Genomic DNA, 12,349 nt, shown 5'->3' on the forward strand with positions numbered 1-12,349 from the left:
TCTGTGCATCCTTATCTCATTTTTAACCCATAAAGACCCACTGATACTTTTGTGGTACTTACCAAATTAATTTTTCTCCATGTGTAATTTTTCTTAAGTGATTTATCACCATTCATTATAGTATTATCCTCTGTATTTAGCATTTTTCCAGTGAAAATCATGTATTTTCCTATATTTAATTTACTGATCATGGAGATGTTTATAAAAAGCTCAGTTTAAAGTTGAGGGTTTTTATATCAAAAACAGAGAAAACTGATGAAAAAGCGACTTTTTCAGCAAAAATATCAATAACTGAATGTAAATACAAGTGTGTCCATCCACTGTCATTGATCCAACTCCATGGGTTTTACTGGTGAATCAATGTTGTAGAAGATGATGGTGTTTCCACGTTCACTATGGAGCCTCTGAACGTCCAAAGGGGTCATATCTGATGACCATGAAAAGATGACAAACTGTATTTTATACCAATTATTGACATGTATTAATAGGTTTAGTGGCTCAGACATTATTAAACATTTTAGATCTGTAGAGGATTTTGGTTGCCAGTGGCTGTTTGGGTCTTTATGGGTTAATATTCGGGTGAAACAGATCATTTTATGATCAAACTGCAAAATGGTCAATAATTTGGGCATTTTTCTCTCAAAGAAAAAACAGTGATGGATGCATTACATTTAGCCTTTACTGTAGGTAACTTCAATATTTCAAATATTTAACGTCATGTATTTTAAATTGTGTTGTCACTTGCCACCCCTTCTTTTCAATCACACAAACTGAGAGTGTCACACATAACATTTACAGTGTAATAATCAGAAAATACATGATGTAGTAAAATGAGAAAAAAGTAAAAGACCCCAAAAAACAAGCATTTCATAAAGAACTACACTCTAAGAAGCACATATTTCATTAAGTTGTTGTAAACCATTGGCTGCATTTTTTCCCAGGAGAACAAATCAAGTCTCATCTCAGCTTTTTACAAAAAAAAAAATTGACACCAACGCTTTTATTTGAGCAATGATGGGAGTCAGATCGTCCGCTGGAGTGTAATGTTTGATTATGTGTGCTTGCGTGGCAGTGTGTTGGCTTGCAGCCACTGTCTACATGTCTGAGTTGTCCAGATGGGTGACGAATTAAAGGAAAAACCTGATAGGAGCTGTCTCTTCAAGGCGACGGTACCCCCATCTATAAGGCACGATGGGTCAATGAATGGTTCAGTGAGAATGAAAACAAAGCCAGTTACATCCTATGGCCTTCAGTCATGAGGAGATTTTTGGACCTGATGAGTGAATATGTCAGTGTTCGTGGTTCCATTTCAGTTCACAGACTTACAATCAATGCCCAGGTGATGCTGGTTTTTCCTTTAATTTATCGCTCATCTGTCTGTCTGCACCTGGTGTGTTTGTGTGTACAGTAAGTGTGCATGTCACTGCTGAGGGAGTGGAGAGTGACTTTGTTGGAGATCTTCTGTTATTTGTGTGTTACTGAGGTAGAATGAGAGATCAAGAAACTGAGGGTAACTGAGGTTTAAATGAGGTCTTTGTGTCAAGGCATATTGGTAATGTCAAATACAGATCAGAAATGCACAACAAACACAGCACAATAATTTTTACTGAGTAGACTGACAACATGTTCCTGAATAGTTTTGTACCTGAGGTTTCAATATGGTGAAAAAGCACTGTAATAGTAAAGTCCTGAGTGTGGTAAAATGACATGTCAACACTTTTGTTGAGTAAAGTATATGTGAAGGGCTTCTTTCCAAAATGAGGTATCCTTTAAAACCTTTCTCCAAACAGCTGCTAGTTTACAGGGAAAAATGAATTAAGCAGTCGTGTTAACTTTCACTCACGCTGACATGTGAGCTAATGTAACACTAGGGCTGGGTAGTGAACTTTGATACTTTTACAGCACCGATTGAATTGCTAAGATACTATCGAGAGCTGAAAAATTGCCGTTTGATATCATATTTCAATACCTAAGGAGAACATGTCAGTGTCCATGTCAGTGTACACAGCATGCACGCACGCACATATGAGTTTTATACACTTTATATAATGATACTATGTTAACCGCTCCCTTCCAGTTGTGGTAAATAGATTTACTTTCTATGTTGTAAAATTGTTTTGACTGGAAAAATGCCAGGGTGCTGAAACATAAAACAAGAGTGGAAATTTAAGTTCAACTTTTCGGTGGTTAATAGGTCTATATTTTTTATGACATGAGTGCAGTGCAGCAAAAAAAACTAAATCAAAGATTTTTATCACAATGTATATGTAAATGTCTTTTTCTTAAATTGTAAAATCGTAAAAGTATCAATCAGCCCTATATAAGAATAGTTTGTTAATATTCTTACCTACTAAAGCCATTCTCCCCTTCTAAAATGGATAAAACATTTTGGAATGAAACCTTTCACATCTACTTTCATAGTAATAACTTCAGCGCACCATTTTAATTTTGTAACATTAGCTAAAAATGCCACCGTCTTGCTCCCGTTTCATATGAGGATTCATGACACTTGATTTGGAAACATGTTTCAATAAAACGGTTTGGTTTGGTTCCTTTTTTTTCTTAACCCCCCCTCTCACTTTAGCCCACAACCCTAACCCCTCTCCACATAACCACAACACACAATACCACACACACACACACACGCACACACACGTACAAAACCCATACAACCAGAGGGGCTGGAGTTTATCCTAAAAAAATGTAAAAATTTAACCATCAAATCAGAATCGGTACAAATATTCCATGGGAAAGAAACTGCGACTCATTTCTTTGTATGTTTGTGTGAGCGTGTGTGTGTTCCTGAATCCCCATCACAGATAGGAGTCAGATTGTACCTCTGTTTGTTTGAGGCCAAACCTTGAGGTAGGTAGAGAGGCATCCTATCTACTCCCCTTCCTCCTGTGCTGGATCCTGAGATGACGAGGGGTCAAACTGCGAGGGACTCTCCTCAGCCTCTTCTGAAGGGCCCTGAAACAACACGGAGCAAAAACCACCGTCACTCAGAGCGTTTTTACCCGTCTGCTTCTGTCTACGGTGACTCACTAGACGCAAACTAATGAATCAATACTAGAAAGAGCATAAGAATACATGAATGAGTGTCAACGTTCATTGACTGATTGTGTGCGGGGGGGTAAGTCCAGCTGTTAAGAGCTGAAATGTGAGGAAGACGGTTATGTCAGGAAACCAAGAAGACAGAGGAAGAGAGCAGTTATATCAGGTTTCCCCTCTCCACATTGACTCATTCTTCCCCTTTGTGTGCGTGCCTCTCAGAAAGGGAGTCTGTCTCAACAGTTTCAGTTCTTGTAGCATCTCAACCTCTTTGACAAACTGCTCAATGCAGAGGATGTGATAAGACCGGCGAGGGGCATCAAGACAACGGGCTCGCTTTGGTGAAAATAGTTGTGCAATCTTTTCTTAGGCAAACAACAAATGTCTAAAAGAGCGAACATTTCCCAGAAGCACAGACTATAAGTTCACTTCAACTACATTCATGAAAGGATGTCTGGAGGTGTATCTGGGAAATTCAACAGCGCCGTCTGTGCATTTCCTCAAACTCATCCTCGTGAAGACAAAAGAAATTAACGTATTGGAGGAGAATGGGAACTGCTTCTTCTGCTGTTTACACAAAAGTGACACTAAACCAGGGAATTTCAACATACTCTGTTCATTTAGACTTGTCGTAGTCACATACCATGTAAGAACATACTGTACAAGTCCAGTTTTGCAGTGAGCCACATTAGGTTTTTATGAGACGAAACAATACTGTAAGAGATTTGCCTTAAGACTGAATGTTTCTTCTATCACTCATCATTTCTGATGATACAATACATACTGAACAAGTGGAAACGTGCCGGCTCAGATCACACCTTGATAAAACATGAAGGCATGTGTGAATGTGTACAGACACACTACTATGTAACATACACATAACATTATCTATGATGACAGACCGCCTTTTTCTACCAGTAACTTTAAACCATTGTGTATGAAGTCAAATGGAAGTCACTAAACCTAAAACTGATGCATATACGTTAAACCTGTAAAACCTGAACGTTTAGTGGCTGTTTCATGTCTAATGTATCTGTGTGGTTTTCAGGCTTTTTGGTGGATATCTGGCCTTCTGTCCTTAACGTCTCTCAACAAAGGCTACAATTAATTCAATAAATGCAGACTTGAGTAAATCCCAGCTTCAAAAAGTTAATAATGTGAACTAGGTGATGCTTTTGGTCATTTGTAAAAACCTTGTCTCTAATATTCTTCCTATTAGAAACACCTCTCAGTATAACATGCTGCATTAGTTTCAGCAGCCATAGCTAATAATTCACTAAGTGAATCTATATCATCCTGAATCATGTAGGTCATGGTTTGTTAGCTGAAGCCCCACTCTGATGAGTACAAATGGATTCTGAATGTAGTTTAGATTTTTTGAACACACTTAAAACAAGCTCCTGATATTAGTTAAATGACACCAAAACTGCTCTGACTGGATTAAAGAAACTGAAACCAGTCAAAAAGTGAATGTGTGACACAAACAGAGATTTCTGTCAAACTGCAGCAGCAGGATGTGACATCCCTCCAATATCTCCAACCCTGCAGTCTGATGTAATATGACTTTAAAAAAGAAATTACAGAGTTAAAATATAATCATTTGAAATTTTAGCCACTATATGCAGCATTACTTGTAGGATTTGAGCCCTTTTCTACACAAAATTGATTTCAAGTGAAGTAGCTGGCTTTATTTCGCTTCTTAAAATATGAAAACTTGTGTTAGTCTCAAACACAGACTATATTTTATTCATTTTAATAAAAAATCTATGAACCCCAATTAAAAAGTGACATCAAAACTAAACTCCAATCCCCTCACCTGTTGCTCTTCAGCTGTTTCTTGAACTACCTTCTGTGGCTGTAACAAGAAATACAACAGAATGGATTAAAGGTGAATGAAAAGCCTCCCTCCAGGACTGTACAGCTCCAGCAGACACAGACACCTTGGAGGCATTAGACATACATTGACAATTAACGCCATTTTCTTCTTAAAGTGTCAGCGATTGCTCCATACCCATTTCCTCGGTCGCCCACGTGGTCGTTTCTCCGCAGCGGGCTCTACTTTCTGAGAAAAGAACAGGTTAAATAGAGGGTTTGAAGTTTGAAACCAACAAACAATGAGAACTTAATGGTGTAAATAATAAAAAAAAATGACTAATGTCACAGCTGAAAATGCTGCTTTTGCTTTTAACCTGTAATTATAATGATTAAAGTTACATTTGGAAATGCACTGTTTTGATTGTACGAGGATAGCTGCATTGTGTTATCACTGTCAGCAGTGACAGCCAAATTAACATCTTTTGTGATCAAACAGGGACAGAAACGTATTTGTCTTTTTTCAACCTTAAGTGAAGTCCAAAAGCCTAATTATGCTGCACCTGGAGAGACAGAAATATAATTAAATCCTGCTTTTACAGTTTCGTTTTCTGAACATGAATGACATTATTTATTTAATTTTGGTAATTACCTCTGAATGACTGCAATGGGAAGATATTAACAAATTAGTGCACATAATGGAATATTTGATTTGCATAAACTTGTATAAGAGGGACCTCAAATTAAAAGTCTGACAAACGAACAAGTTTTACAAGTTCAGTAAGATGATTAATTGTTTCAAGGCTGGTATTGAAGATGCTTCTGCTAATCTCATACAAGGGTGTAGAAATGACAGGAGTACAGCAAAATAACAGTGATTTACAATGTTAACAAAGAATAAATTCAACAAATGCACATGCAGATCCTTTCACTCTTTGGCTTTAATTGTAAATCTACCAGCAGAGGTAATGCAGCATATGCATCTGCAAAAACCTGAACATTAACACAGGATTCAGCCAAATTACAGTTGCTCTTTATGCACATTTGCAAACAACAGTGTTACAAATCAGTGTAGTAATTTGGATGATGAGTTAAGTTTGATTTTCTGTATTTGGAAGATGATTAGTGTAATCAAATTGTGCTGGATCTAACAACTGTAATTACTGTGGATGGGAATGTATTTACATCTTTTACTTAAGCTGTACAGCAACGTTTTGTTTTAAGCTCTGTGAAATAGTGTCTTTACATTAGTTATTTACATTGTCTTGCTCTGATTCTGATTTGTCTGTTTCCTTTACTAATTTTAAATGCTGTTTTGTTGTTTTAATGGAAAATTCCAAACCTGGACACCAGACAGTTGAAAATTCAGCATTTATCCAACATTGGTTCACTTATGATGATATACAACTGAGCTATTAAAATTTGGACAGGAAGCCAGTAATATCATATTGTCTCAAGAAAATAAATATGTTAAAGGGGTCACATTTTGCTAAACCCACTTTTATTAGTCTACATTTTTTTATTATATCTTTTATTAGTACATTTATTTGTGTATTTGGGGACCATAACAGTTCATAAAGTTTGAATTTGAACCCTCCAGGTGCTGCAAAGCTATCTTTATATTCATTTTGGCAAAAAATCGAGTGGATTTCTACAACCTGTTTTAATTCCTTCTTAATTTGTTACGTTTTATAACTAGTTACATCACGACACTTGCTTATATAAGGTCGAGACTTCCAATGAACATTTCTCCAAGTACGCCATAATTGTTTATAAGCAGCAGCCGTTGTAGTCCATACTGAAAATATGTCCACACTTCAAGCCAATTACCTAAAATGTTCAGTTGTTAGTTGTATTAATGAACACAAGTAGCTAAATGGGACAGAAAGCACAGTTAACACCCTGGCAGGGGTGGGGTGTGAAGTGGCTCGTGTGCATTTAAAGGGCCAGTGCTCAAAACGACCTTTCTGGTGTCATTACTCAGAAATAGGGGTTGAAGATGGACCTGTGGAGTTGAATTAATGAAGAATTCAGACCCAAGCATAGCATTTACAGTTTATGTAGACCACAGGGAAATCTTTTAAAATGCATAATTCCATTTAAAAAGCAAAATATCACTCCTTTACTTATGAAAAGTCCTTTGTATTTGCTGATCTAAAAGTCTTCAATAAATGCTTACATATCCAGGCTCCTTCAGGCTTCATGTAAATCCTAATTTGGAAAAATGGACTTTTCTGTTTGTGGAGTCAATATGTGGAGCACTTTGCCTTCAGATCTCAAATTGGAATCTTAGAACAGTCATGATGTCATGAATAACTCACTTGTTTCTGTTCTATTGTATTTAATTTAGGTGGAATTGTGTTTTATTGTGATTGTATCTGCATTTTGTACAGTTTTTATGTTTAATGTACTTTAAAAGCCCAGACAGGGACTGTCATTGCAGATTAGCCCCAGCTATAAATCCTGTTGTCTGTGGTAACAGTCTATGCTAAACACTCGTCCCTACACAAATAAACGTTAAACAAATAATTTTAAAAACATTTACAGTTAATTAATTAATGGGCATTGGCCCTGACAAAAAAAAAAAAAAATCTAAACGTACTTCACAAGTACTTACATTCCTGCAATCAGAAAAAACAAGTAAAAAGTGCTATTCCCAAAAAGAATTGGATTAAAGGTACCTATTCTAAACACTGGTTATTATTATATTAGCAATGAACTATTACTGTGTTTGCAGTGAGCAGAGGTCTATGGTGGAGGAGTTAATGTTAATACACTCATCGCTCTTAATATGCTTTAGTCTGCTTTACAACTACTAAATAAAACTGTCAAAATTAGAAAGCTCAGTATTGTTCTGGGGAATACCCAATGCACATGCAGATTTACTGTAGCTAATACAGTGCTATAGATCAGTAAATATATTCAGTTATGTTTGACCACATGATGTCTTATGATAGTGACAGTCATCAAGGCAGATTTTTTTCCTCTGTAAGACAATCTGTCATTCCCCTGAATAATAATAGCTACCTCTGCACTGACCAGTCCTTCTTTGAGCGCTGACCCACAGCTGAAGCGCAGGACATAAATACTGATTTAATAACAGCTCATCTTTTCTCTGCTGAGTGTCTTAAAATGTCCCACGCAATGCTGAAAAACATAAATCTCGGCTTTTTCAGGAAGTATTACGACATCTTTCTGATGCACTGGTGCATCTACTGCAGATGTACTAGGAAGATAAATGTATTTATGTAATTCACTGTATGTTACATGTGTTATACTGTCTGTTACTGTTTTCCAAATACATAATAAGTTCAAAGCAAGCATTCATATAAGCTTTTATTTTACTAAAATCATTCTATTCCTGCAGTCTCAATTCTACGTTATCTGTAGTAAATATAAATGCATTTGATAATAGTTTGATGAACATATATACATTTGCTGAAAAAGGCACTGCTACAACTAAAAGTAAGTATCTTCTAGAATGCATAAATTCTCAGTATTGACCTTCAGTGCAGTTCTGGGGCCTTTGTTCTTGCTGCCTTTCGGTCGTCCCCTCGGTCTCTTTGGGGTCGGTGGTCCAACAGGCTCCTGTAGACAGATGTAACGCTATTACTGACAAGTAAACTCGAGTGTTTGCATGATCAGACCACAATCATGAGGCACACAGACATAATCCTCTCTAAGTTTGTTTCAGGATGACTACATTTCAGTTGGACAATAGTTTAAGTTGAGAGGCCAGAGACAGACGGACCTGCTGCTGTTTCCGGGGCCGACCCCTGCCCCTGCGCTGGGGCTCAGGAGGTGACTGGGCAGTACTCGGCTGGGGAGACGGCTCTTTGGTCCCACTGTTACTCATGCCTGTGTCTGTCCACCTGCTTCAAAGATTGTGGGCATCAAAGCCTGGAGGAGTGGCCTCAAGGGCTTAAAGAGCAGAAGACCTGAGCACCAGGAGCTGAAGATGTGCACAAAAACAAACAAATAAACAAACAAAAATCACTGCTTCTGAATATGTACATATTTGCTCGTAAACAGGATAATTTGCTATATTACTACATGGATGAATATCTTTTTCCAGCAAAATTACCACATAAATTCCTGTTAAATGTATAATTAAACTGATAACTCCAAATAGCACAGGCTGTTTTACAAATGCAAGCGTGGGAACTGCTTGTATATACGCCTTGGCACCAGGTTCATTGGAACACACACACAGGGGTTTGGCAAATGCGGGGAAACATGAGAGTGGTGTGCAGGGACTAAAAGTAGCACAGATATTCACAACTCAATCTACCATCCAAAAACTGTCTTTCCATCTGCCCTCTGTGAGGTATTTCTCAATGAGTTTGTGCTTGTTGTGAGTGTACTGCTGCTGCTGCTTATACTGTGGAAGTTCACTGGTCTACAGTTGTATTTTTTTTTTTTTTTTTTTTTTTTTTTTTTTTTTTTAGAAATCATCTGGTTCAGAGATTAAATGTGCTAAATCTTACATAGTTTAAACAAATGTCAAATCTGCTGGACAGCTAATGTTTTCAATGCATATGATAAGGTGTTATTATATATAGAGTAAACATATGTACATTTATATGCAGTACTTTTATAAATCTTCCACCAGAAAAAACCTGAAAAATAAACGCATTGTAATGTGCAGACAGTGTTTTCAAGTAGACCCCATAGCTCTGAGAAAAAACATTATTTTTGAGTAAAAAGGAATAATTAATTCTAAGAAATTCACATTTTGACCCAAGGCTGTATACTAGAAACTACAGCCAACATTTCTGACTTAACTTTCCTTTATTAGTAACTCAAACTTGGTAAAGTTTTACTACTTTTATTCTGGAGGCATTTTACTTACAGACCAGTGTAATGTGGCAGCTACATAAAACAGAAAAGGATGGGAACGACTGTTTGAGTAATACATTTACTATAATGCAATTAAATAATCTTGTCACTCAAACTCTATAGAGCCTTTAGTCTGTTAGCTTTCACTAAGAAAACTACTAAATACTGTTTTAGTAAGAACTGCACTGTTCCCCATAAAACTGGAATAAAATATTTTTACCTCTTCTGGTGAAGTGATTGTGACAATGTGATTTATTCTTGACAGATAACGTGTAACTGGGACTCAGTATATAGTCACTGCACCAGGTCAGATGAGATTAGTGATGTGTATAAATAGGAATAAAAAGAGGAATGTGTTTGAAAAAAAAAAAGGGATTACAACTTTATGGGCAGCAGTGTAAATAAAAGGCAAACTATGGACATATCTGCAGCCTGTGTGAATGTATGCATTACCAGGACATTATTATTGCATCTGGCAAATGTTTGCATCATTGCAAAATCACCCTAATAACCCTAAAAACTAAAATAACCCTTTTAGTTCATTTTCATATGTTGCGTGCATATTAAACTAGAAAAACATTATTCAACCCTGAGGTTCAACAGATACTTTCTACTCCATCCTGCTCATATTCTTATGTGTGTACTGTTTTTATTCCTATTGTAAATGCATAAATACTCTGTAGATGTCTGTTCCACGGTGGTCTAATACCATATCGTCGATCTCCGTCAGGAATGTGCCAAACACTAATTACTAACACAGCCTATCAAACCGGCCACAGTGAAGCAGGAAGTAAAGAGTAATGAGACAAATGTACGTCCGAGTACAAACGATTTAAAGCCAAACGAGACGCACGACGTCATTTGGTGGCTTCTAAACTGCTTTTGGGATGAACACAACAGACGTCCTGCAGTGGAGCGGCAGCAGCCCCAGCTCCGTCCATCTAGTATGTGTTTGGCACTGAAGAACGGGACTGAATGTACTTTTTGCATATGGGCGGCAATTGCAATCATAAAAACACATTCTTTTACAGCCTCGAAAAGGTGCGTAAAGCGCTCCGGACGCAAACCCGGGAGTTCCCTTCAGCTACCGAGGCGAAAACTTCCCGAGTGGGTAGAGTCGGGTGGCACATGTTAACGCCGAAAACCACAGTCGAGGCCACCAGTGTTTTCAAAGCGTAAAGTCGGCGCTCACTAAACAACATCACCCTGCCGAAGCTCCCATCACTTGCGCAATCGGTGTGAAATATGTTGGTTTATTTGTTTTGCAGTGATAGCAGGTTTGCAGAAATAGATGGACCAGTGTGCCAAACCTGAGCTGCAGGACAACAAAAAACTTTACTATGAAAATAAAAAGGACAAAGACAAGCAACACAGGTGCAAAAGCTCTTCTTGGAAAACGGGATATACATCCAGGCTATAGGCTCCATGTTCAGGAGGAGCAGTCCACACACACACACACACACGCACACACACACACATACAGATACACACTCACATACACACACTCAGCGCCAAATGCAACAACACAATGAGAGCGCGCGCACACACACGCACACACACTGGATGAACTCACCTTAAGTCGGGTTGCAGTTTTACCTGGAACTTCACACAGTCAGCTCACTTTGTGCTCCTGCAACTCTGAAAATCTTAGAGTATCGACCGTCTCATTGGTTGGAATGAAAGGGTAATCTCTCTCTCTCTCTCTCTCTCTCTTTCTCTCTCTCTCTCTCTCTCTCTCTCTCTCTCTCTCTCTCTCTCTCTCTCTCCCTCCTCCTCTAATCGGAAATGTGTGTGATCCCCCCAGACGTCCAGTCACGAATACCCCAGTTACAGTATAATGGGGGGTTGTAGCTGAGCAGTATGCATTGCATACTTTCTCTATTAAAGCATGTTTCAAGAAAGAACGGGGGTAGGAGGGTTGAAACAGAGGACCCCGCCCAGAAACAGCTCACCGGACCACCCACTTGAGAAAGACACACACACACACACACACACACACACACACACACACACACACACATAGGGAGAGAGGGAGAGAGACGGGCATCGAACAGGAGGTTAAAGTCTAGTTCCGGGGTTCCCAAACTGGGGTCCGGGGGTTGGGAAGTCCCCCCCACTCCACCCCACTGAAAGAAGGAATAGGTTTAGTAGAAATGCTTCTGTGCAGAGGTTTCACTCTCTCTCTCCTTGATGTTATCTCCCCACCTACAGTGTTAGAGGTAGATTTCTGGAAGTCATAACAAAGCACAGAAATATCAAATGGGGTTTCTGAGAACAAAGTCTGCAGGGGAACCGTTGTATGTGCATTTACTGGAGGAAAATTGGCCCTGGCTTGGTTGCATGTAGCAGCTTGAATCCAAAATCTGACATAGCCTACTGCAGTCCTACTGTATGTCTTGTGTAAATATGTACATAGATTATAGAGTTTTATTACTGTTATTATTTTTTGTACTGTTCTTTTTTTTGCATCATCTTTATGCATGCATATAACCAGTAAATTTCATTGTGGGATCAATAAAGTTTCATCTCATACCATCTCAACTCAAAACTCATCACTTTTTACATGCAGAATATTTATATTTATACCATCTGGTCGTAAGACATCTATTTCCTCTTTTATTATTATTTTTTATGTTATGCTGCTCAT

The 12,349-nt window shown here is 38.1% G+C and overlaps 1 protein-coding gene across 1 annotated transcript; it reads right to left on the reverse strand.

Moving 5' to 3' along the window:
* Positions 1-462: 462 nt before the first annotated feature.
* LOC115418901 (high mobility group protein HMGI-C-like) lies at positions 463-11,571 on the reverse strand. Its single transcript, XM_030133439.1, has 6 exons — positions 11,276-11,571; positions 8,615-8,815; positions 8,368-8,451; positions 5,063-5,113; positions 4,868-4,906; positions 463-2,970 (listed from the first exon to the last, which is right to left on the reverse strand). Exons 2-6 carry the CDS (start codon positions 8,717-8,719, stop codon positions 2,887-2,889), a joined length of 363 nt encoding a protein of 120 aa, XP_029989299.1. The 5' UTR covers positions 8,720-8,815; positions 11,276-11,571; the 3' UTR covers positions 463-2,886.
* Positions 11,572-12,349: the final 778 nt, after the last annotated feature.

This window comes from Sphaeramia orbicularis, chromosome 5, assembly GCF_902148855.1.
Source record: "Sphaeramia orbicularis chromosome 5, fSphaOr1.1, whole genome shotgun sequence".
In the NCBI taxonomy this organism is placed as follows: Eukaryota; Metazoa; Chordata; class Actinopteri; order Kurtiformes; family Apogonidae; genus Sphaeramia; species Sphaeramia orbicularis.

Bases quoted from the DNA above. Each gene is read 5' to 3' on its own strand.
- LOC115418901 (XM_030133439.1), bottom strand. From the start codon at position 8,719: ATGAGTAACAGTGGGACCAAAGAGCCGTCTCCCCAGCCGAGTACTGCC. The intron at 5,114-8,367 runs GTCAATACTGAG...TTCTTTTCTCAG, and splicing joins GCCCCAGAACTGCACTGAAG to AAAGTAGAGCCCGCTGCGGA. The intron at 4,907-5,062 runs GTATGGAGCAAT...TTCTTGTTACAG, and splicing joins GTGGGCGACCGAGGAAATGG to CCACAGAAGGTAGTTCAAGA.